The following is a 22,721-nucleotide window of genomic DNA, read 5'->3' on the forward strand; positions in this document are numbered from 1 at the left end:
TTTCCTTGTGTGTTTGAACTGGAAATCAACGTAAGGTAAGTGTGGTCTACTGGGTATATTTAATTGATGTGATCAGGTGTTCCCCTGTCAGGGTCAGCAGCGTTACCTCTTTAGGTTTCGTCTTGTTTTGTTATTTTGTAGTGTTGCGGTGACCGTGGTTAGAGCATTTTGTCTCGGGAGCACATCCATGGTTTAGGGTGGGTCGCCAGGTTCTGGTTGCCTTTCCTGGCCATTGGGCGCCAGTGCATAACTACCCACCACCAGTAACTGCATGAAGACTAGGGTTGAGCTTAGTTTAGTTTGTGGTTGAGGCAGTTAGTGGGGCACACTCGCTTCCTGTTCAGTCCAAATTGTGTATATAAAAATAGACTACACTTATAGTTTGCATTGATTTTCACACACAAGTTGACATGAATATTGAGGAGTTTTTTCATTCTCCTTCAGAGGAGCTTTTAGATTTGTGCACTAAAGAACAACTGCTGAAAATAGCAGAGCACTATGATATTGATGTTGGAGACAAACGTCTTAAAGAGAGAGTGAAGGCTATTCTGAAGTCAAATTTATTTGAAAACAAGGTTTTATCTTCACCAGTAGCTCCACCACGTTGTCTCCGACGTTGACATCAGGTTTTGACATCAAGAATTGTTAATGCTTCAATTAGAACATGATAAGTTTAAGTTGAACGCAGAACTGCTTTTGCCGAAGGTTTCAGAGAAGGATCCCGAGTCGTTTTTCTCATTGTTTGAACGAGTGGCTGAAGTGCGCAATTGGCCGGAGTCGGCGCGCACACTTATGCTCCAGTGTGTGCTGACTGGCAGGGCGCAGGAAGCTTACGCTGCATTAAATGATACTGAAAGTAAAAGTTACTCTGCTGTGAAGTCAGCGGTATTAAGAGCTTATGAGCTGGTTCCAGAAGCATACAGGCAACGGTTTCGGACATGGAAGAAAGGAGAAAATCAGAGTCATCTTGAGTTTGTACGAGACCTGAATTTACATTTCACTCGCTGGTATTCTGCATCGGATGTGAACGACTTTGAAGGTTTATGTGAACTCATGGTGCTTGAACAGTTCAAGAGCTCTATTCCTGTGCAAGTTGCAACATATATCAGTGAACAGAAGGCAAAAAATGCAGGTGAAGCAGCTGCCTTGGCTGACGAATATGTGTTGACGCATAGACTAGAGTGTAGAGCTGCATATGATATTGGTGAAGGTGGTGCTGTCGGTGGTGTTGGATCTTTTTCCCGGCAGGTTAAAACTTTTACAGTGGGAGGTAGACGTAATGGTGGATTGCGTGAACAGGTAAGAGTTTGCAACTACTGTCATAAACAAGGACATTGGAAGGCAGATTGCTATTTATTAAAACAGAGGCCTACAAATTCAACCTTTGAAACCCAAGTAAAAGGGGTAGGTTTGGCTGCACCTGTTCCTTTTGTCACCACTCCAGTTAAAGATCCTGTGTTACAGACCAAAGACTGTGGGACTGCAGATTTGGATCCGTATCGGCCCTTTATTTTGAAAGGTTTTGTGTCTATGGTAGGAAGTGCAGAAAAGGTGCCTGTGACAATTTTACGAGACAGGCGCTTTTGACTCTTTCATTCAGGCTGGAGTTCTGCCGTTGTCTAAGGAGTCGGAAGCTGGCAGTTCAGTTCCTGTTCGTGGGATGGATTTAAATGTATTGTTTGTTCCATTGCACAAGGTGATACTTGACTGTGACTTGTTTCAGGGGGAGGCTAAGTTGGCTGTGCGTCCTGTGTTGCCGATCCAGGGCATCTCTGTTATCCTGGGTAACGACTTGGTAGGTGCTCGTGAAACTGATTTTCCTGAGGCTTTCACAGCCTGTGCTGTAACGCGCGCCATGGCTGCGTTAAAAACGGAGTCTGCAACACAGTCAGATAAGGAAAATGGTTGTCAAAAATTTTCGTTACCCTTGTCTGATTTTCCTCTGTCAATATCCCGCAGTGATCTGGTGGCAGAGCAGCAAGCGGATTCCTCTCTCAAGGGGCTGATGGAGCAGGTTCGGTCTGAGAGTGAGGTGCAGGACGGCGCTTGTGGTTATTTTCTTCAGGACTCACTGCTGGTGAGGAAGTGGTTGCAGCACAGTGACGTGTTCGTTGGGGTTCCTGTGTTTCAAATAGTTTTGCCAACTACACTCCGTCACTCAGTGTTAAGTAGCACATGATGAAGCTGGACATGCTGGGGTAAAAAAAACATACATATGATCGTGTGTTGAGACATTTCTTTTGGCCTCGGATGAGGAGAGATGTGTCCGCGTTTATTAAAACATGCCATACATGCCAGCTGACGGACAAGCCAAACCAGACATTAAAACTGTGTCCCATTCCTGCGATCTGCCAGCCGTTTGAACATGTGATCATTGACTGTGTAGGTCCTCTTCCTCCATCCAAATCAGATGCTAAGTATCTATTGACTGTTATGTGCCAGAGTACACGTTATCCAACTGCGTATCCTCTGCGCACAGTAACTACTAGGTCTGTGGTACGAGCGCTTTCTCAGTTTATTTCCATCTTCGGCATTCCAAAGCGTATACAGTCTGACCAGGGTTCAAATTTTTCCTCCCACATGTTCGCCCAGGTGTTGAAGCAGCTTCAGGTACAGCATAATCAGAGCTCTGCTTACCATGCGCAGAGTCAGGGTGCGTTAGAGTGCTTCCATCAAACTTTAAAGTCTCTACTGCGTGCATACTGCACTGAGTTAGGGAAGGATTAGGAGGAAGGTTTGCCATGGTTAATGCTCTCAGCAAGGGAGGTAACGCAGGCGAGTACAGGGTTCAGCCCAAACGAACTTGTGTTTGCGCACACGGTAAGGGGTCCCTTGGCAGTCTTGTCTAACAGCTGGAAAGGCTCAGATCCACCTAAAAACTTAATTGACTATATCAACGGGTTTCGGCACAGACTGTACACAGCTGGGGAGTTAGCAAAACAAAAACTTGCGTCGGCTCAGGACAAGATGAAATCGTGGTATGATCGTCATACTGAACGTCGCGCGTTTAGTCCTGGAGACCAGGTACTCACTCTACTCCCTATTGTTACATCACCGTTCCAGGCAAAGTTTTCAGGTCCACACACTGTGTTGAAGCAAATTTCTGATCAAAATTACATAATTTCAACTCCCGGTCGGAGAAATAAAAGTCAGCTTTGCCATGTAAATTTGCTTAAACCGTATTACGAACGCACCTCTGAGCCATCCTTTTCTGTTGTACATCCAAATGTGGGTCACGCTCGTGCTGCTTGTGTTGCTGGTCCGGTGCAGGAATCTTCTCATAATGTAGGTGGGGAGGATGACGTGTTGACTGCACCTGATCAGGCCATGTTACGCGGACGCTTAAAAAACTCAAACGCATTGTCTAGAGCTCCAGCTTAGTGTTGGTTTTGGCTGCTCTTTGTTTGTTTCCACACTTGATATATTTTTAACGGGAATCCTTTTGGGACCCCGTTCTTATGGAGGGGGGTGTGACGGTTCCCTGTGTAATTGAGTGTGTGCTCCAATACCCAGCTGATTGGTGGAAACCTCTGGGCCCCAGTTAGGGAGATTATAAAGCTCCACCCATTAACTCTCTTTCTCTCTCTCTCTGGCAGGCTCCACCCACCTCTCCAGGCTGCCTCATGGTTTTTGGTTTTCTTTGTTCTTATGGCACACAACATCTTACATCTACACATTTTCATTCATGCATACATGCACCTTCACCACTGATTGACTGATTGACACACCCCATCGTTTCTTTGGGTTTGTTTTTGGTAAAAATGTTTGTTGTTTAGTTCTTTACAATAAATCATTTCCATTTTGGCCTTCAATCCGTGTCTCCCTTGTGTGTTTGTCATGGCTCTAGAGCCGGGTCGTGACAACATCATGTACACTGTTATTAGTACAGACAGTTTTACTCCCTATAATGTAAGAGTCACATCTAGTACCCATAGATTTGATTCTGTTTTGTATTCACATGTTCAAGATGGTCTGTTTGGTAATAGACTTGAGACATTAGCTGGGAGACATTCTGCCACCAGTAACTTTGAAATTGACCCCCCTGGTTTACTTGATAGTGGAAAGTCTGGAATGATCAAACTGGAGCCAGATGAGTTGGATACTCCTCTGTGGTCAGAACAGGTCAAGCCACTAAATAAATCAGAGGACATAGTGTCTGACAGGATAACGGGGCGAGGCGATTCTGTTAACAGTAAAGGACCACATGGAGATGATATGCTTCACAGTCTACAGATTAGAGGGTTAGAATCAGACCAGTCTGTTCATCCAGCTGGGTTCAAGGCTCCAAGCTGGGAAGAAGAGTTGGTTGGTAAGTCTAATTTTAATTCTGGGTTTGAAGAAAGTGAAGCTCTTCATCTCAGTCAGTCAACTGCTGTAGTTAAGACAAAGGAGGAAGTACAAGAATTTTCTCATGCTATTAAAAGACTACATAGTCTCAATCCTGGTCAAGTTAGTTCAGAGCAAATGCGTCAAGACAGCCCCAGTCATTCTGCAGTGGTGACAGTTACTACAATCCTCTACAGCTCTGAGAGCAGCCAGATGTCTGATAGGGAGTGGGCTGAGGTGGTGCCAGGAGGGGGCTTGCAGTTTTTGTGGTCTGTGGTGGAGCAGCCAGCAGAGGTGAAAGAGGAGTTAAGACAGAAGGTGATGGATGACTTCTATTGAGCTAAGATAATAGACTTGTTCTTGGATGGGCTTGGTAAAACAGATGTTTACATTTCCACATAGTAGTAATGTTACAAAGGTCTGTGTTATTAAATTAACTTTTTCTTGACTGGTCCACTGCTGTTTACATGGGGGTGGATAGAAGGCAGAGAAAAGTGAGGTCAAGGAGTAGTTGGTCATATTGGGGTCATGACCTGTATTCATATAGGCATGCTTTTAATACAATTGATTACAACCATTTCTTTCAAATGCTGCAAACAGCAATAGAACTCCTGAACTGCTTCCATGGAAGATAAAATAATTGAAATTGGACAGACTTTTCATACAAATGTCAGGACTAGAGCAGAAGAAATAGTTGCAGAATTTTATGACCCGCTTGTTGGATCCATGGTGATAAATAAACTCTTCTAAGCAAGCCCTTACTGTATCATCCCAAACTTTGACACATCTTCTCGTTCAATGTTTTTCTTGATTTTGTTTCTTTCTACATTCTACAACACACAGTTACAAGATGCTTTACAATAAAACAAACCACAATAACCAAAAGTGACAAGCAATAAATTAGAATAAAATGTGGCATAGATCGGAAGACTAGAAAGGAGATGTATAAGTACAGTCCATTTACCATCTAAGCCGTCAACCTGTCTCTTAGACCCTATCCCAACCTTTAGGTAGCACTTCTTTGTTGGATATGACTAATCTGTATTTATTATCAGGTTATGTACCACAGTCCTTTTAAAGTAGCTGTAATTAAACCTCTTCTTAAAAAGCCCACTCTGGATCCAGAGGTTTTAGCCAATTACAGAATGACATCTAACCTTTCCTTTTCTTCCTAAGATATTAGCTAATATTAAACTCTAAATGGCAGGGCGCAAATGTGGCCAGAACCGGTGCTGTTAATGATGAATTGTCCATGCACACCAAAGTTTGTCACTTTCATTGTTGTGCCGATGACATCCAATTATATGCATTGATCAAGCCAGATGAAACAAATCTATTAGCTAAACTTCAAGCATGCCTTAAGGATATAAAAAAAAATGGATGACCTGCATGGCCTGGCCATGTGACAAGGCATCCAGGCCATCACAGACTATAAACCCACCTTGTTAGATGAGATTAACAACTCATATGCATGTTTTGACAAGGAGAACCAAGAGGGGGTCAACAAGGCTGCACTCCCTGCAGACCACCAACCCCTCACACTCTCCCCCACCAAAGTGTGTACTGCATTGAGCAGGAATAGTGCACAAGTTTTCAGGGCCTGTGCTGGACAGCTGACTCAGGTCCTGACTAACATCTTCAACCTGTCACAAGAAGTCCCCACATGCTTTAAAACCACATCCATTGCACCGGTGCCAAAACACCCAACGACTACAGGGAGGAGATCCAGCACCTGGTGACTTGGTGCACCGACAATAACATCATCAACACCAGGAAGATCAATGACATCATGGACAGGAAAAACAATGGCATCAGACACATTCCCATCCACATCAACAGAGCAGAGGTTGACTGTGTCTCCAACTTTAAGTTCCTGGGTGTCCACATCTCTAAGGACATTTCTTGGACTCTCAACAAATCCATCCTGATCAAGAAGGCTCATAGGTATCTGTTCTTTTTGAGGAGACTCAAGAAGGCCCACCTGTCTCCTCACATTCTGGTAAACTTTACCACTGCACTACTGAGAGCATCTCAAGCGGATGCAGAAAAACTAGTCCACGCATTTGTTACTTCTAGGCTGGACTATTGTAACTCTTTATCAAGCTGCTCCAATAAGTCTCTTAGGACTTTGCAGCTAATTCAGAATGCTGCTGCACGTGTTCTGACAGGAATCAAGATCAGAGATCACATCTCATCCCCCTTTTGGCTTCCTTGCATTGGCTACCTGTTAAATCTAGAATAGAATTTAAAATTCTTCTCCTTACTTACAAAGCTCTTCATGGTCAGGCACCATCATATCTCAAAGAGCTCATAGTACCTTACTACCCGTCTAGAACACTGCACTCTCAGAATGCTGGGTTCTTTGTGGTTCCTATAGTTTTCAAAAGTAGATTGGGAGCCAGAGCTTTCAGCTATCAAGCTCCTAGACTTAAGACTTTCCTTTTTGATAGTTTTTTTTGATAGTTTTTGATAGTTAGTTTTGATAGTTAGGGCTGGCTCAGGTCCTCCCTTAGTTATGCTGCTATAGGACTAGACTACTGGGGATGATCTTGTTGGCCAGCTGAGGCTCAGGTGGTAGAATTGGTCATCTGATAATTGTAGAATCTCTGGTTCAATTCCCAGTCCAGTCAAAATGTCCTTGGGCAAGATACGTGTGTCAATGATGCGTGGGTTGATCCAAATTGAGCGGGTGGTTGCGGTCAGTCGGGTCGTTTGAAATAAAGATGCCGAGTAAAGTTTTGTAATTTATGTAGTAGACAAAATTTTCTGTGAAATACACAGACTTTATTGGCTGAATAACTGGCGCGAAGAAACCGCATTTTATTAAGCTACTTTTAAATGAATATAATAACTCAGTAATGCCAGTTTTATGTAGCCCGATGATGCTACAAAGTTAATCAAGAGTATAGACTACTTTTTAAAATGCGGGTCAGGAAGCGGGTTGGGTACAATATTTCACAATTATTTGCTGCGGTCCAACTTTGGGCGGGTTAGTTTAAAACGTCAGTTGGTGCAGGTCGATCAAACATGGACCCGCGCATCACTGGTGTGTGTGTGTGTCTGTGTGAGGGTGGGTGTGGGTAAGCCAAGTATTACCATGAGCGCCTTAGATAGGAAGTGTTCTATCTCTCTTGTAAAAACATTTCTATGTCAGTTTTATGCACACCTGCATGAAGTGTTACTGATTGTTGTTGTTCTTGTCATTCACTGCACTGTCCCCTCTCTTTTCATATGTTTCTTTATTATGTTTTAGGTATCACTTTTGTCACATCCAAATAAAAGCGGGGGAAAAACAATGAGCTGCAATGCAAACTTAAGATTTAGCATATATAAGCTCCTGCCTTAACATTTCCTGTAAATAACACAAAGATGACAAAAATGATGAGTGCTTAGTGCCTTAAACACATTTATTATGAAAAATTAATCTCAAAGCCCACAGATTACAGATAGACAATCACATGGTGGAAAATTTAAGACATGGAAGTTATGGTTGTGAACAGTTTATATTCTGGTATTTGAGACATCAGTCTAATGTGTCACCTCAGTTGTTTCCTGTTTGGCAGCTGTTGACTGGGCTTGCAGCATGTCTAAGAATTCTTCTGTGGTACCTTGATGGTCACCTGGCAACGCAGACGAAAAGATTCAAAGATATCGAGAATATTCAATAAATTAATAATAAATAAAATTAATAATAATTTTGTATTTTATATATATATATATATACACACACACATATACACACACACACAATAATATATATATATATATATATTAATATATATATATGATATATAATATATACACATATATACACACACATATACACACACATATACACACCACACACACAAATAGATATATATATAACACATACATACACATATATACACACAACATATACATATATATATATATGTGTGTGTGTGTGTGTTGTGTGGTGTGGGTGTGTATAACCTTGAATATATTGAATGAAGTCTGAATATATGGAATGAAACCTTGAATATATGGAATGAAACTTGACTGACGTCAGACTTCACGGCATCTTGTGTAATGTGTGTATGCTATAGCTAAAAGTGAGTGACAACGAGTCAGTCCGCTCACAATCTCGTTGCAGCAATATTAAACTATGAGGACATCATTAACACTGCGTGTACGGGCAAAAATCTCGCGATACCCCTGATCAATACCGTTTTCCTGACAAGGAAGTTCGCTCCCTTTTTAATCGTGGCAGACATAAAACAGGCCAGGCAGCTGTTTATCAGGCCAACCTCAGCATGCCTTCAACCTCACAGGAGTGCCCCACAACACCCAGTGTACAATCTCCACCTGTACACAAGAAAGGGCCCAAGACACTGTATGGTTAGCTTGATATAGTTTTCAGGTGATTTAATGAAGGTAAAACACAGTGAATGGCCGTGCGTAATGGCACTGCGCTCTGACGCGGCACTTCTCCGGGATTGGAGGAGCTGCTGTGGCTACAGGGATTTCATGAACTGAAAGAGAAGCTCTTCATATATTGTTTAGATACAATAAGAATCACCCACATTCATAGACCAATGCAGGATAAATATTTAGTTTAGTACTGAACGTATTTTATGATCCGCGATACATTGTCAGCTTTGGGCACATTACTCACACAGCGGATTGCGGACAGACAGACAAATGCATAATGAGATTATGCCAAAACTTTATGCCTGTTGTAGGCCTGCCACGGTTAAAAATTGAGCGAACTTTTTCGCCAGAAGTACGGGCAGGGTATCGGGAGGATTTTGGCACGCATTCACAGTGTATTTATCATGTCCTGATTGTTTAATATCGCTGCAACTAGTTTGCGGGCAGCCTGACTCATTGTCATTCGCTTTTACAGACTGTTAAACAAGATGGCTGCAAGCACTGCCGCGAAGTCTGACGTCAGTGAAGTTTCATTCAATATATTCAAGGTTTCATTCAATATATTCAAAGTTTCATTCCATATATTCAAAGTTTTATTCCATATATTCAGACTTAATTCAATATATTCAAGGTGTCATTCAATATATTCAAGGTTTACTCCATATATTCAGACTTCATTCAATATGTTCAGACTTCATTCAATATATTCAAAGTTTCATTCAATATATTCAAAGGTTAAATTTCCTGAATGGCATGCCATATATGTATGTATGTATGTATGTATGTATGTATGTATGTATGTATGTATGTATGTATGTATATATATATTAGTGCTGTCAAAATTAACGTGTTAATTTTGTCGATTAATTTTAAAGAATTAACGCGCTAAAAAAAATTAACGCAATTAACGCGGTTTTGTTTACTTCCGGTGGCGGCCGCCATTTTGGATGTGGCAAAGTAGAGCTTTGTTTCCCAGATATATTAGTGTGTGTGTGTGAATGGGTGTATAAGAGGCATTAACTTAAAGCCCTCACGGAGACTGCGCCAGGGTGTCGCCCACATTCCCACAGCTAAAACCGCCCCTGCTTGTTTTAGTTTACGGGCAGATCTGCCACATCCAATATGGCGGACACGTTAACGTATCGCAGCAACAGACCAACCTGCTCAGTGAGGCGTCTGTGTAATATGTCTATGATCTATCCTAACTAAAGGAGAGTCTATGTATATGTCTATAGATCTATCCTAACTAAAGGAGAGTCTATGGCGGAAAGATGGATAAGGACGGACTTTTAGGGGGAAACATTTCATTTTAAAAAGTTGCCCGACGGCTCGTTGACAAAAACAGGCAATTTGCACAGTTTGCAAAGCCGAATTTAAATTCCACAGAAGTAACACGACTTTAACATATCACCATCAACAAAGCAAACACCCAGTCTACACTACAGGAGTGTGGCACTCCTCAGTATATTTCCTCATTCTGGCTTTTTTCTATTAGCACTGTGCATAGGTGCACCTTAAGCCAATAACATGAATAAATTTAAATATACTTTATTGAGTTTATTCTACATTAATTGGATCATTTTACATAAATAAATATCATTATAAGCTTCAGTCTCAGAAAAATGCATTTAATTTATTGATACTTTATTGATACATAATCGCGATTAATACAGAATTTTTGCGATTAATTAGTTAATTTTTTTTAATCGATTGACACCCTAATTATATAAAAAAATATATATAAATAATATATATAAATATAATATATATATATATATATTATTATATTATATTATATAATATATATATATATTATAATTATATATGAAAAGCCTTAAACATTTATATTATGGTTTATTTTTTAAATTACCGTTTTGACTTCTGTATAGTTGTCCAGACCATATTCTCCTAGCTCTCTGCCATTACCTGAAGCCTTGTAACCACCAAATGGAGCCTGAGCCCCAAACACATCATAACAGTTAATCCTGCAGAGGAAAACACACATACACACAATGTAAAAAAAAACTTAAACTTAACACAGACAGTGCAGTACACTTCAAACATACAGGCCTAAGTATTGTGTAATAATATATACACATACCATCATAACAATATTAGGTATCCACATTCACCTATCCATTGTCTATAAACACATTCCTTTGGAAGAATGCTGGAGCAGATCCAAGTTAACATTGGGTGAAAGGTAGGGCATGCTCCAGACAGATAGTTACATAGGACGCCATTTCCGACACTTATATGCACATGAAGTATGCATTTGGATTCCTGTCCATCTTTGGATCTATGTACTCATGCAAGCAGGTTTTCACAAATATCGCTGTTTCACGGATGACAGTATGCAGTCCTGTATAAAGATCAAAGTCACGTCTTACAGCCCTACAGAGCAGCTCTACAGGCAGACAGAAATCACATTAAATAGGTGAGAACTCTATCTTCATCTGTCACACTGCATGTGGGGGTGGGCATATCGAAGCATGGTTCAATAGTTATATCCTATATACTCCAATCATAAATATCGAATAGAAATTTAGCTTGAAATGCCAGTTTCAGGCAGGTTTTAGGTGTGGTAGTGCAAGACTGGATGCTGTGGTGCCGTCTTACAGAAGGCAGCAGGCAGAACAGTTTGTGTCTGTGATTTGGGTCTCTGACGATCTTAGTGGCCTATTTCCTGCACTGCTGCTAGAGGACAGGGCGATGGCCTTGTCCATTGACCTGTTTGGCAAATTGCAGTGGATCTAGAGATTCATGAAGAGAAGAGATGCTGCCAATACGTCCAAATTGCCTGAGTTGCATGTCTGTGGTTAAAGTTGCTGAAAGTTTAAAGTTAAACACAGACTTTCCTGTTAACCCAAGACTTCTGATGTGGAAATGTCCATACAATAATCCTTAGTAAGTTCTCTTTCAAATTGCATGATAGAGATACTCTTTGACAAACAGGGGTCTCATTATGCACCATAACAGATACAAATGGGAAACATAGCGACCCGCAATACAACTGAGACTCAACAATCAACTATCTTTAAGCCACCAACCTAAAGTGTGACGACCTGGGAGCATGAACATCACCCGCTGTGTTGTGTGGCTTTTTTACCACTATACCTATCCCACCCTTAAACACTACAGAGTCAATGAGAGAGAGCCTGCCTACTCCTATCCATCTGTCTGAATGACAAAATGACTGAATTTTGACTTGCGCTCTGTAATTAATCTGTTAATTAAAAAAAGTTCTAGGAATTTTGCTCCACTGGACATTGTTTTAAAACTCTGCATACATAGAGCACACATCCCTAGCCCTAAACAATGATAATGGTGACTAAAATGTAGCATCATCATAGTATAAAGGCTAAAAAATAAATAAAACAACACCTACTGTAAAATGGGATGGGTAAATATTCATTAGACGGTCTTAGGGTTAGTCTTGAATATCTCTAACTTACATACTAATGTTGGCACAGTAATTTCAGTGATTTTAATAACAGCACTCCTACCAGACTGTGCCAGCACGAAGCCCATTGGAGACATAGTTGGCTTTATCAATATCCTTTGTAAACACAGCTGCTGCTAGACCATATTTAGTGTCATTGGCTCTCGTCACCACCTCCTCCAGTGTTTTAAACTTCAAGATCTGCATCACTGGACCAAAGATCTGCAAGAGAAAAGAAAACCAAAGCAAAGATTAATGACTTCAACTCTATCAATATTTAAAGTGGAAACAGACCTGATCAATGGCACTCTGGTAAATTAAAATGGTCACAATTTTAGCACAGTTTTTGTTCAGATATACAATGAAAAGAGAGATAACAAAAAAGTTCAAATATATAACAGTCCTGCTGCAGGTGTTCTTGGGTTTACACAGTATTATACAGTATTCAGTTGATCACCCATTTTCCCCATTTAGTAGCAAAGATGTCTTCTTTAAAAGTTGTTGTAGAAATGAACATTCATCACAGATATTCAACATATACAATTTTTCTTATTGTATATACCCACCCCCCCTGCTGCCAACACAGAAATTAAATAAAATATTAAAAATAGACTCAGTAAGAGAAAGGCACATCTCAAATGATATACAGAAAGGGGTACAGGTATGAAAATATACAGGACAATTAAAATAATGATACATAAATAAAAACAATAGTAGCATACACATATGAAAATAGGTAAATAAAATACAAAAAAAAAAGAAAAGGAAATAAGTAAGAGAAAAAGTGGATATGGAATTATGCCTGCTCATTTTTTTAGTCTTGTGGGAGGACGTCAAGTTTCTCAAAATAAGATAGTAGAGGGGCCCATATTTCATAGATTTTTTTGGTTGATCCAATACTTTATCTTTTCCAGCTTTAAGAATAAAATCAGGTCTTTCATCCAGGAGGAGGATTTGGTTAGATGTGCTGATTTCCACTCAAAGCAGGCATGTTTTTGTTCGAAATATCGTAGACCAGAAATTATACAGTTTAATACAGGACCAGAACATATGGGCCAGATCAGCATTAGCTACATGACAACGTTCACATGTTTCAATAACATTGGAATATATCCTAGAGAGTTTGGCTCTACTATAATGGATTTGATGGAGCACCTTGCATTGAATTAAGCCAAGGCGGGCGCATGAGGTTGACCCGTTTACTCTATATCAGCGGTTTTCAAAGTGTGAGGCGCGCCTCCCTTGGGGGGTGCCAAAGGACTTCAGGGGAGGCGTGGTGTGGGAAAAAATAAAAATATATCTTGCAAAGATATGTGTCTCATCACTGTGCGATGAAAACTCGGCGAGCTAGCCCCCAAAGAGTAGCAAAAAAAATCCACAAAACTATACATTATGTCTTGTCTTTGCTGTTTTGTGTCAAAAGTTCTATTCCAGTGCAAAAAAACACTGCTAATGTCTCCTGCTATGTCTCTGCTTTAGTTTGAATCAGTCACGAAGGTCCTGGTTGTTTACATAAAGACAAAGAGGTTTGATAGTGAAGTGTGTCCTCTTGGTGCGATATACCACCTTTGGGTTTACTTCATTCTGGATCGTCATTGGTGAGTCAAAGGTGAATGTGGGCGGTACTAATCGATTCTCCTGACTGTGATTGGTTGACAGGTGTCAATCATCCACACTCTGTTTTGTTTTAGCTTTAGCAGCACCGCTAGCTGCTACCACGGCTGCTTCATATTCTTTTAATACCGCTTGTTTCAAACATCGCATCATATTAAAACTCGAAGTCTTCTTTCCTCCTCTCGGAATCCTCCTGAACAATTTTTGCAAACAACTTACGTTAATAACTGTTGTTATCTACTGCCACACTGCTGAATACATGTTCGTTATTAGTCCGGCAGAGACAGGCCAGGCTGGGTCCTGCCAATAAGGTGCGATATCTTTAACACGATAACTCGGCCTGCAAATGTCAGATGTGTTTAAAAAAATGTTTAAATGTATTTAAATATGTTTAAAAACACACAAAAATGTTAAGTTTAAATGTATTTAAATATGTTTAAAAACACACAAAAATGTTAAAATGTGTTGTTAAAAATGTTAAAATCATACACAAAGACTGTGTTTAAAAAAACATTTGAGCATATTCACAAATAAAGATATTTAGAATGTTTTACAAATATGTTTAAAAAAGATGTGAATGACATTTATTGTTGAAACCTTTTTTTCCAAGCCTTAGTGGAACATTCAAAGCAATAACAGTAATAAAAGTAACTAGAACATTTCTAAAGAAATTTTTAGAGTGCCTGACTCTGGCCCCGTCGCCCCCATACATTATTACTGACACTGCTCAGCAAATTCAGTACTAGAAAATTTTGAGAGTGACGAGTGGGCTGTTGCTGGGGGTCTGTATCCAAAAAGCACACCTCAAATAGTCATTTTTAACATGTTTATTTAGACACAGGAGCAGCTAGCGCTTACATGCTAGCAATTAGCATTAGCATGTTAGCATTACCATGTTAGCATTAGCATGTTAACGTTGATGCGCTAGCATGTTAGCATTACCATGTTAGCATTAGCATGTTAACACTGATGCGCTAGCAGTTAGCATTAACATGTTAGCATTAGCATGTTAGCATTAACATGTTAACGCTGATGCACTAGCAGTTAGCATTTGCATGTTAGTAATTAACATGTGTTTAATTCCTAGTGGCTAATGTTAATTAACATTAGCATGTTAGCATTAGCATGTTAGCATTAGCATGATAACGCTGATGCGCTAGCAGTTAGCATTAGCATGTTAATAATCAACATGTATTTAATTCCTAGTGGCTAATGTTAATTAGCATTAATTTTAGCATTGGTCGCTAATGTTTGCAAATAACATGTCTTTACAGCTTGCGCTAACGCTCTGCTGTCTCTGTCTGCCATTTTACACAAACAGGTTCAAATTAAGTGCCAAGAACTACTAAAATGGCCGCCGCTCAGCTTCTGCTGGCCCCTCCCCCCTCTTCTCCTTCAAGCAGACTGAGGTTGCCAAGCAACCAGGACCTAATCAGCAGCAGCTGGTCTGCACCTGTTAAAATGTCAGTTAGAAATTCTGAGACTGAGAGAAAATGCTGAGACCTTCCCTCGAAGAGGAAGGACTTCTGGCCAAACCGTAATTCCAATCATTGAACCGGCTTAACCTGAGGCAGGATGAGCCCTTCCTGATCGTCTACATATTCGTTTTGTGTTGATAAATGAAGAAATGTGCCCTTGGGAGCAAGAGAGAGAAACGTTACTTCTGCTTTCCTCCAGAAAATTTCCCGCCTTTTTAACATGGGAGTATATGAGGCTGAGGATGGGAGTTGCTGCCGCATATTTGCGTGTCAGGCCAAAACTATATATCTGACAGCTGTGGTATCACTGCGACTGCCTCGAATTTTCCTACGTTTGAGGGGATAATCACGTCTGTAGCTGTGCATTTGCGGCCACAATTGCAGTTTACAAATTTATTTTTCGACGACTTTTTCTCTCCCCCTCCACTCTAGCGATGACATCACTCACTCTAGCTCTGGAAGGTTCTCGCAATACACACCCATTCATTTATTGGCATGGTTTTTGGCGATTTTTAGCAAAACCGTTTGCCGAAACTCTTAGAAAAGTCATAGCCATCGATTCCCGGCCAAGCCGGTCGTTTTGATATCCGTTTTGTGTATGTGCGACAAAAACTCTGGGAGGAGAAGCGAACCGAAAAAAACACGGAAGACGAATAATAAGAACTAGAAAAATTTCTAAAGAAATTTTGAGTGTGCCTGACTCTGGCCCCGTCGTCCCCATGCATTATTACTGACACTGCTCAGCAAATTCAGTATTAATACAACAAGCTGTGTCATCATTGCCTTTTTACTGGGCTCTTATTTTGAAGGGACTCTTATTTTGAAAAACTTGTCCTGTGTGTGTGTGTGCTTGCATGTGTGCTTGTTCTGTCTGTGTGTGTGTGTGCGTCTGCATTTCTGTCTGCCTGTGTGTGGTGTGTCTGTCTCTCTATCTATGTGTTTGTGTTTATGAGAGACAAGGATAAAATGGCCGACTTTAAAAATGTAGTCTTGATAGTCTGATATCATACAGAGACTTCAATAAAGTTAGTCAAAGGCATACTTGAGGTTGCCAAGCAACCAGGGTGAGCTGCAGGTCAGAGTAATTAGTCACAGGTGCTGCATGCACTGTCTGTCCCACTGAGATGCACAGTATATGTCTGAATGATCCCCCTCGAAGGTGGCCAAAAAAAACCTATAAGGTATGCATCAAACCAAAATCTGAAATGACCAGAAGAATGCTCGTCTTGTGTATAATGTCTGTGCCAAGTTTCAGGCAAAAATTGTATAAACTTTGGCCGTAGGAGTCAGAGAAAGCACAGGTGCTCCGTTTTAGCATTAACATGTTAACATTAGGCATTTTAGGCATTAGAGCATGTTACCATTAGCAGTTAGCTTAGCATGTTAACATTAGCATGTTAGCGGCTGATGGGCTAACAGTAAGCATTACCTGTTAGCATTGCATGTTACATTAAGCATGTTAGCGCTGAGTGCTAACAGTAACATTGCATGTTTACCAGTACATGTTAACTTAGCATGTTACCATTGGGATTTTAACATTAGCCATTTGTTAGCGCGGATGCACGAGCAGTTAACATTAGCATTTAGCATTAACATGTTAACATTAGATTTTAGCATTAGCATTTACCATTAGCATGTGAGGCAGTAGAATGTTGCATTAGCATGGTAGACTGATTGGCTAACAGTTAACATTGCATGTTTAGCATTAGCAATGTTAGCATTAACATGTTAGCGCTGATGTGGCTACAGTTAAGCATTGCATGTTACCATTAGCATGTTAACGTAAGCATGTTAGCATGGCATGGTAGCTTTAGCAGGTTTAAGCATACATGTTTGGCATTACCCCATGTTATCATTCTATGTTAGCATTAGCATGGTTAACATTACATGGTGAACATTAGCTTTTAACGGTGGATGCGCTAAATACATTAGCATGATAACATAACATGTTACATTAGCAATGTTAACGCTGATGGTAGCAGTTAAGGACATTAGCATGTTTAACATTAGCATGTTTACATAGCAGTTAGCATTCCGCTGTTAACATTAGAATTTAGCGCTGATGGGCTAACAGTTAACATTAGCATGTTATGATTAGCATGTTAACTTAGCATGTTAAGCGCTGATGTGCTAAACAATAGCATTGGCATGTACCGGGATTAGCATGTTAAACGCAGGATTGGGCTAAAAGTTTAACATTAACATGTTAGTCATTGTCCATGTTAGCATTAGCAAGGTTAGCATAAGCATGTTAGCATTAGCAGGTTAGCATTAGCATGTTAGCATTAGATGTTTACTGAAGCACTAGCAATAACATTAACCATGTTGCATACCATGTGATTTAGCTGTAATTAATTCGCTATGGCTAATGGTAATTATCATTAGCATGTTAACGAGCTAGCTTGCTCTGCGGTCTCGGTCTGCCATTTTAGAGCAGACAAAGTTCAAATAAGGTGCCAAGAACTACTAAAGATGGCTGCCGCTCGGCGGTTCTGGTGGCCCCATCCCCCCGCTCTCTCCTCACGCAGGCCGAGGTTGCCAAGCAACCAGGACCTAATCAGCAGCAGCTGATCTGCACCTGTTAGAAGGTCAGTTAGAGACGAGAGAAATGCTGAGAACTCTCTCGAAAAGGAAGAACTTTTGGCCAAACGTAATTCCAATCATGAACCGGCTTAACCTGAGGCACGATGAGGACCTTCCTGATCGTTTTACATATTCGTTTGGTGTCGATAATGAAGAATGTGCCCTCAGGAGCAAGAGAGAGAAACGTTAGACTACTTCTGCTCTTCTCGAAAATTTCGCTCTATTTTTAACATGGTATGGAGTCTATGAGGCGTTGGCGGGAGTAGTCGATCAATCAAGCCTGTATGGAGCCAAAACTATAAATAGGAGACGCTTCAACAGTGTATCACTGCGATCACGTCAGAATTTCCTAATTTGAGGGGATAATCATGTCTGTAGCTGGGCATTTGAGGCCAGGTAGTGAAATCCGTTTTATTTTTTTTTTCACTGATTTTTTCTCTCCCCTCTCCACGCTCAACGATGACATCACGCACTCTAGGTCTGGAGAGTTCTCGCAATACACACCCATTCATTTTTTTGGCTTCGTTTTTCTGGATTTTTTGGCAAAACCGTTTGCCGAAACCCTTAGAAAAGCATAGCAACATGTCCCGGCCGAGCCGCACGTTTGATAACCCTTTTGTGTATGTGCGACAAAAACTGGGAGGAGTAGCGAACAAAAAAAAGGGCTAAGATGAATAAAGAAAAGCGCGTATAACATAGTGCGTTACCACAACTAGAAAAATTTCTAAAGAAATGTTGAGTGTGCTGACCTGGCCCCGGCCCCGTCGACACTCGCAGCAATTTAGTAGGGGGAGAAAAGAAATTTTGAGAGTGACGAGTGGGGCTGTTGCTGGGGGTCTGTATTCAAAAGCACACCTCAAAAGTCATTTTTAACATGTTATTTAGACACAAGGAGCAGCTAGCGCTTACGTGCTAGCAATTAGACATTAGGCATTTAGCATTAGCATGTTAACAGATTGGCTAAGCAGTTACATTAGCATGTAGCATTAGCAAGCATGTAGTAATTAGCATGTTTAACATGATGGCTAGCATGTTTAACATTACGCATTTTATACAGTATACATGTTGGTGTAGCTACAGTACAAAAGCATTTGGTAGCATGTAACGATGTTAGCATTACATGTTAGCACTAGCATTGCTAACATTAACAGATAGCTTTAGCTCCTATGGAAGCTTGCATGTTAGATATGTTATGAGCATGGGTTAACATAGCGTTACTGCAATGTTGATATTAGCATGTAATATGTTAGCATGTTTAGTCATTCGCACTTGTTGCAGTGGGCTTAAGCATGTTTAGCGCGAGGGCTAACAGTTAACATTAGCATAAAAATTTAGATGTTACGATGATGCCTAAGCAGTACTAGCATGTTAGCATTAGCATGTTAGCCTAGGTGCTAACAGTTACTTGGCATGTACATTAGCATGTTAGCGCTGATGGGCTAACAGTTAACATTAGCATGTTAGCATTGGCATGTTACTTTAGCATGTTACATTAACATGTTGGGCATTACTGGTAACATGTAGATTACTATGTTGCATGAACAGTTAACATTATGCAGTTAGCATAGCATTTAACGGGATGCGCTAACATTAACATTAGGCAGGTAAATTAAGCAGTTAACATTAGCATGTTTAACGCTTAGGGCTAGCAGTTAGCATTAGGCATGTTTAGCATAGTAGCAGTTTAACATTAGCATTGTTTAGCATTCTGCGTTAACATCATGTTAGCTGAGGGCTAACAGTTAGCATGTAGCATTAGCAGTGCTGAGGCATTAGCATGTAAGCTGGATGGGAACGTTAAGAACATGTAGCATGGGCATTTTAGCATTAGCATGTTAACATTAGCATTTAACATTAGCATTAGCATTTATATTAGCAGTAGCATGTTAACCTGATGCCTAGCAATTAACTTACCAGTTGGCATTACCATGTTAATAGCATGTATTAATCCTAGTGGCTAATGGTAATTCAATTAGCATGTTAACGAGCTAGCTGCTCTGCTGTCTCTGTCTGCCATTTAGACAGACAAGTCAAATAAGTGCCAAACACTAAAATGCGGCGCGCTCGGCTTCTGGTGGCCCTCCCCCATCTTCCCTTCAGCAGGCTGAGGTTGCCAAGCAACCAGGACCTAATCAGCAGCACTGATCTGCACTGTTAGAAGGTCAGTTAGAGACTGAGAGAAAATGCTGAGACGCTCTCCTCTCGAAAGGAAGGACTTTGCCAAACCGTAATTCCAATCATTGAACGGCTTGAACCAGGCACGATGAGACTCCTGATCGTTTAACATATTCGTTTTGTGTCGATAAATGAAGAAATTGTCCCTCAGGAGCAAGAAGAGAAACGTTACTTCTGCCTTTCTCCGAAAATTTCGCTCCTTTTTAAACATTGGAGTCATATGAGGCTGTTGCGGGAGTAGTCGATCATCGCCTGTATGGAGCAAAACTATATAGGAGACAGCTTCAACAGTGTATCACGCTGCTCACCTGAATTCCTACATTTAGGGGAATCATGCTGTAGCTGGGCATTTGAGGCCAGGGTAGTGAAATCCGTTTTATTTTTTCACTGATTGTTCTCTCCCTCTCCACTCTAGCGATGACACACGCACTCAGGTCTGGAGAGTTTCCGCAATAACACCCCATTCATCATTTTTTATTTGGCTTCGTTTTTCTGGATTTTTGGCAAACCGTTTGCCGAAACTCTTAGAAAGTCTTAGCCATCGAGTCCTCCCCGGCCGAGCCGGTCGTTTTGATACCCGTTTTGTTGTACGGCGACAAAAACTCTGGGAGGAGAGCGAACCGAAAAAACAGAGAAACGGAAGACGAATAAGAAAGCGAGTAAAAGATTCAAAGCAATATGAAAAATTTCTAAAGAAATTTTGAGTGTGCCGTGACTCTGGCCCATGTCGACACTGCTCAGCAAATTTAGTACTAGAAAGAAATTGAGAGTGACGAGTGGGCTGTTGCTGGGGGGTCTGTATTAAAAAAGCACACCTCAACAGTCATTTTAACATGTTTATTTAGACACAGGAGCAGCTAGCGCTTACGTGCTAGCAATTAGCATTAGCATTTAGCATTATGCATGTTAAATGCATGGACTAGATTAGCATTAGATGTAAGCATTAGCATGTTAGTATTAGCATGTTAACAGACTGATGGGCTAGCAGTTATCAGTAGCATGTTAGCATTAACTTATGTTAAAATTACGTTTAGCATTACATGTAGCATTAACATGGTTAAATAGCATGTTAACAACATGTACGCTGAGGGGCTAGCAGTTAACATTAGCATGTAACATTAAGCATGTTAATGTAAGCAGTGTTAGTATGCCATTTAGCATTAGCATTTAGCGCTGATGGGCTAACAGTTAACATTAGCAGGTAACATTAGCATGTAGCGCTGATGTGCTGATAGGCGAACAGTTAACATTAGCATGTTAGCATTAGCATGTTACTATTAGCATGTTAACTGATGGGCTAGCAGTACCATTGCATTTACCATTAGCATGTTAGCGCTGATGCATAGCAGTTAACATTAGCATGTTACATTAACATGTTACGCTGATGTGCTAACAGTTAACATTGCATGTTACCATAGATGTTAGCGTGAGGCTAACAGTTAACATTATGTAGCATTGCATGTTAGCTTATTGCAGTTAACATTAACATGTTGGCATGACCATGTATGATACTATGGTTAGCATACATGTTAACATTAGCATGTTAAGCATTAGCATTTTAACGGTGATGCGCTAACAATTACATTACATGATAACATTAACATGTTACATTAGCATGTTAACGCTGATGGCTACAGTTACATTAGCAGTTAGCATTAGCATGTTAATTAGCATGTTACATCCATGTTAGCATTAGCATGTTAGCGAGATGGGCTAACAGTAACATTAGCATGGTAGCATTAGCATGTTAGCGTCATGTTTTACTGCATTACACATTGCATCAGATGTAGCGCTGATGGCAACGTTACATTACATGTTAGCATTAGCATGTTAGCATTAGCATGTTAACGCTGTGGCTAACAGTTACATTAACTGTTAGCATTTGTCATGTTAGCATAGCATGTTAACATTAGCATGTTAGCATTAGCATGTACATTAGCAGTTAGCATTAGCATGTTAACGCTGATGCCACTAGCAATTAACATTACCTGTTGCATTACCATGTTAAATTAGCATGTATTTAATTCCTAGAATGTATACATTAGCATGTTAACGAGCTAGCTGCTCTGCTGTCTCTGTCTGCCATTTAGACAGACAAGTTCAAATAAGTGCCAAGAACTACTAAAATGGCTGCCGCTCGGCTTCTGGTGGCCCCTCCCCCCTCTTCTCCTTCACGCAGGCTGAGGTTGCCAAGCAACCAGGACCTAATCAGCAGCAGCTGATCTGCACCTGTTAGAATGTCAGTTAGAGACTGAGAGAAAATGCCAGGAAGGACTTTTGGCCAAACCGTAATTCCAATCATTGAACCGGCTTAACCTGAGGCACGATGAGACCTTCCTGATCGTTTTACATATGTCGTTTTGTGTCGATAAATGAAGAAATGTGCCCTCAGGAGCAAGAGAGAAACGTTACTTCTGCTTTCTCCAGAAAATTTCGCTCCTTTTTTAACATTGGAGTCTATGAGGCTGTTGGCGGGAGTAGTCGATCAATCAGCCGTAGGGAGCCAAAACTATATAGGAGACAGCTTCAACAGTGTTATCCACTGCGCATCACCTCAAGTTTTCCTACATTTTGAGGGGATAATCATGTCTGTAGCTGGGCATTTGAGGCCAGGGTAGTGAATCCGTTTTATTTTTCACTGATTTTTCTCTCCCCCTCCCACTCTAGACGATGACATCACGCACTCTAGGTCTGGAGAGTTTCTCGCAATA

General features: G+C 40.6%; 2 protein-coding genes across 4 annotated transcripts in view; one reads left to right on the top strand and one right to left on the bottom strand.

The window, feature by feature from the left end:
- Positions 1-606: 606 nt before the first annotated feature.
- On the top strand, positions 607-3,985 carry LOC113745020 (uncharacterized). Of its 3 annotated transcripts, XM_027276402.1 has the most exons (4): positions 607-1,299; positions 1,724-1,795; positions 1,960-2,077; positions 3,597-3,985. In XM_027276402.1, the coding sequence occupies exons 1-4, from the start codon at positions 1,196-1,198 to the stop codon at positions 3,717-3,719; spliced, it is 417 nt and encodes a 138-aa protein (XP_027132203.1). In that variant the 5' UTR covers positions 607-1,195; the 3' UTR covers positions 3,720-3,985. The 3 variants fall into 3 exon arrangements, 2 of the variants coding, with proteins under 2 accessions (XP_027132203.1, XP_027132202.1); XR_003461947.1 differs by having other exon boundaries at positions 607-1,795; XM_027276401.1 differs by having other exon boundaries at positions 1,724-2,077.
- Positions 3,986-7,707: 3,722 nt separating this feature from the next.
- The window catches only part of LOC104939874 (aldehyde dehydrogenase 2 family member), a 63,193-nt gene continuing 48,179 nt past the window's right edge, over positions 7,708-22,721 (bottom strand). Inside the window, exons 11-13 of the mRNA XM_027276417.1 lie at positions 12,225-12,382; positions 10,589-10,703; positions 7,708-7,946 (exon numbers count right to left, since the gene is read on the bottom strand). Of these exons, the coding sequence (XP_027132218.1) occupies positions 7,914-7,946; positions 10,589-10,703; positions 12,225-12,382 (306 nt within the window). The 3' untranslated portion in view covers positions 7,708-7,913. The remainder of the gene's footprint in view (positions 7,947-10,588; positions 10,704-12,224; positions 12,383-22,721) is intronic.

This window comes from Larimichthys crocea, unplaced genomic scaffold, assembly GCF_000972845.2.
Source record: "Larimichthys crocea isolate SSNF unplaced genomic scaffold, L_crocea_2.0 scaffold377, whole genome shotgun sequence".
NCBI classification, from domain to species: Eukaryota; Metazoa; Chordata; class Actinopteri; family Sciaenidae; genus Larimichthys; species Larimichthys crocea.

Coding starts and splice junctions, on each gene's coding strand:
- LOC113745020 (XM_027276401.1), top strand. CDS start 649: ATGCTTCAATTAGAACATGATAAGTTTAAGTTGAACGCAGAACTGCTT. Junction 1,300..1,723: donor ATGGTGGATTGCGTGAACAG/GTAAGAGTTTGC, acceptor GACTTGTTTCAG/GGGGAGGCTAAGTTGGCTGT. Junction 2,078..3,596: donor TTCTTCAGGACTCACTGCTG/GTGAGGAAGTGG, acceptor TCTCTCTGGCAG/GCTCCACCCACCTCTCCAGG.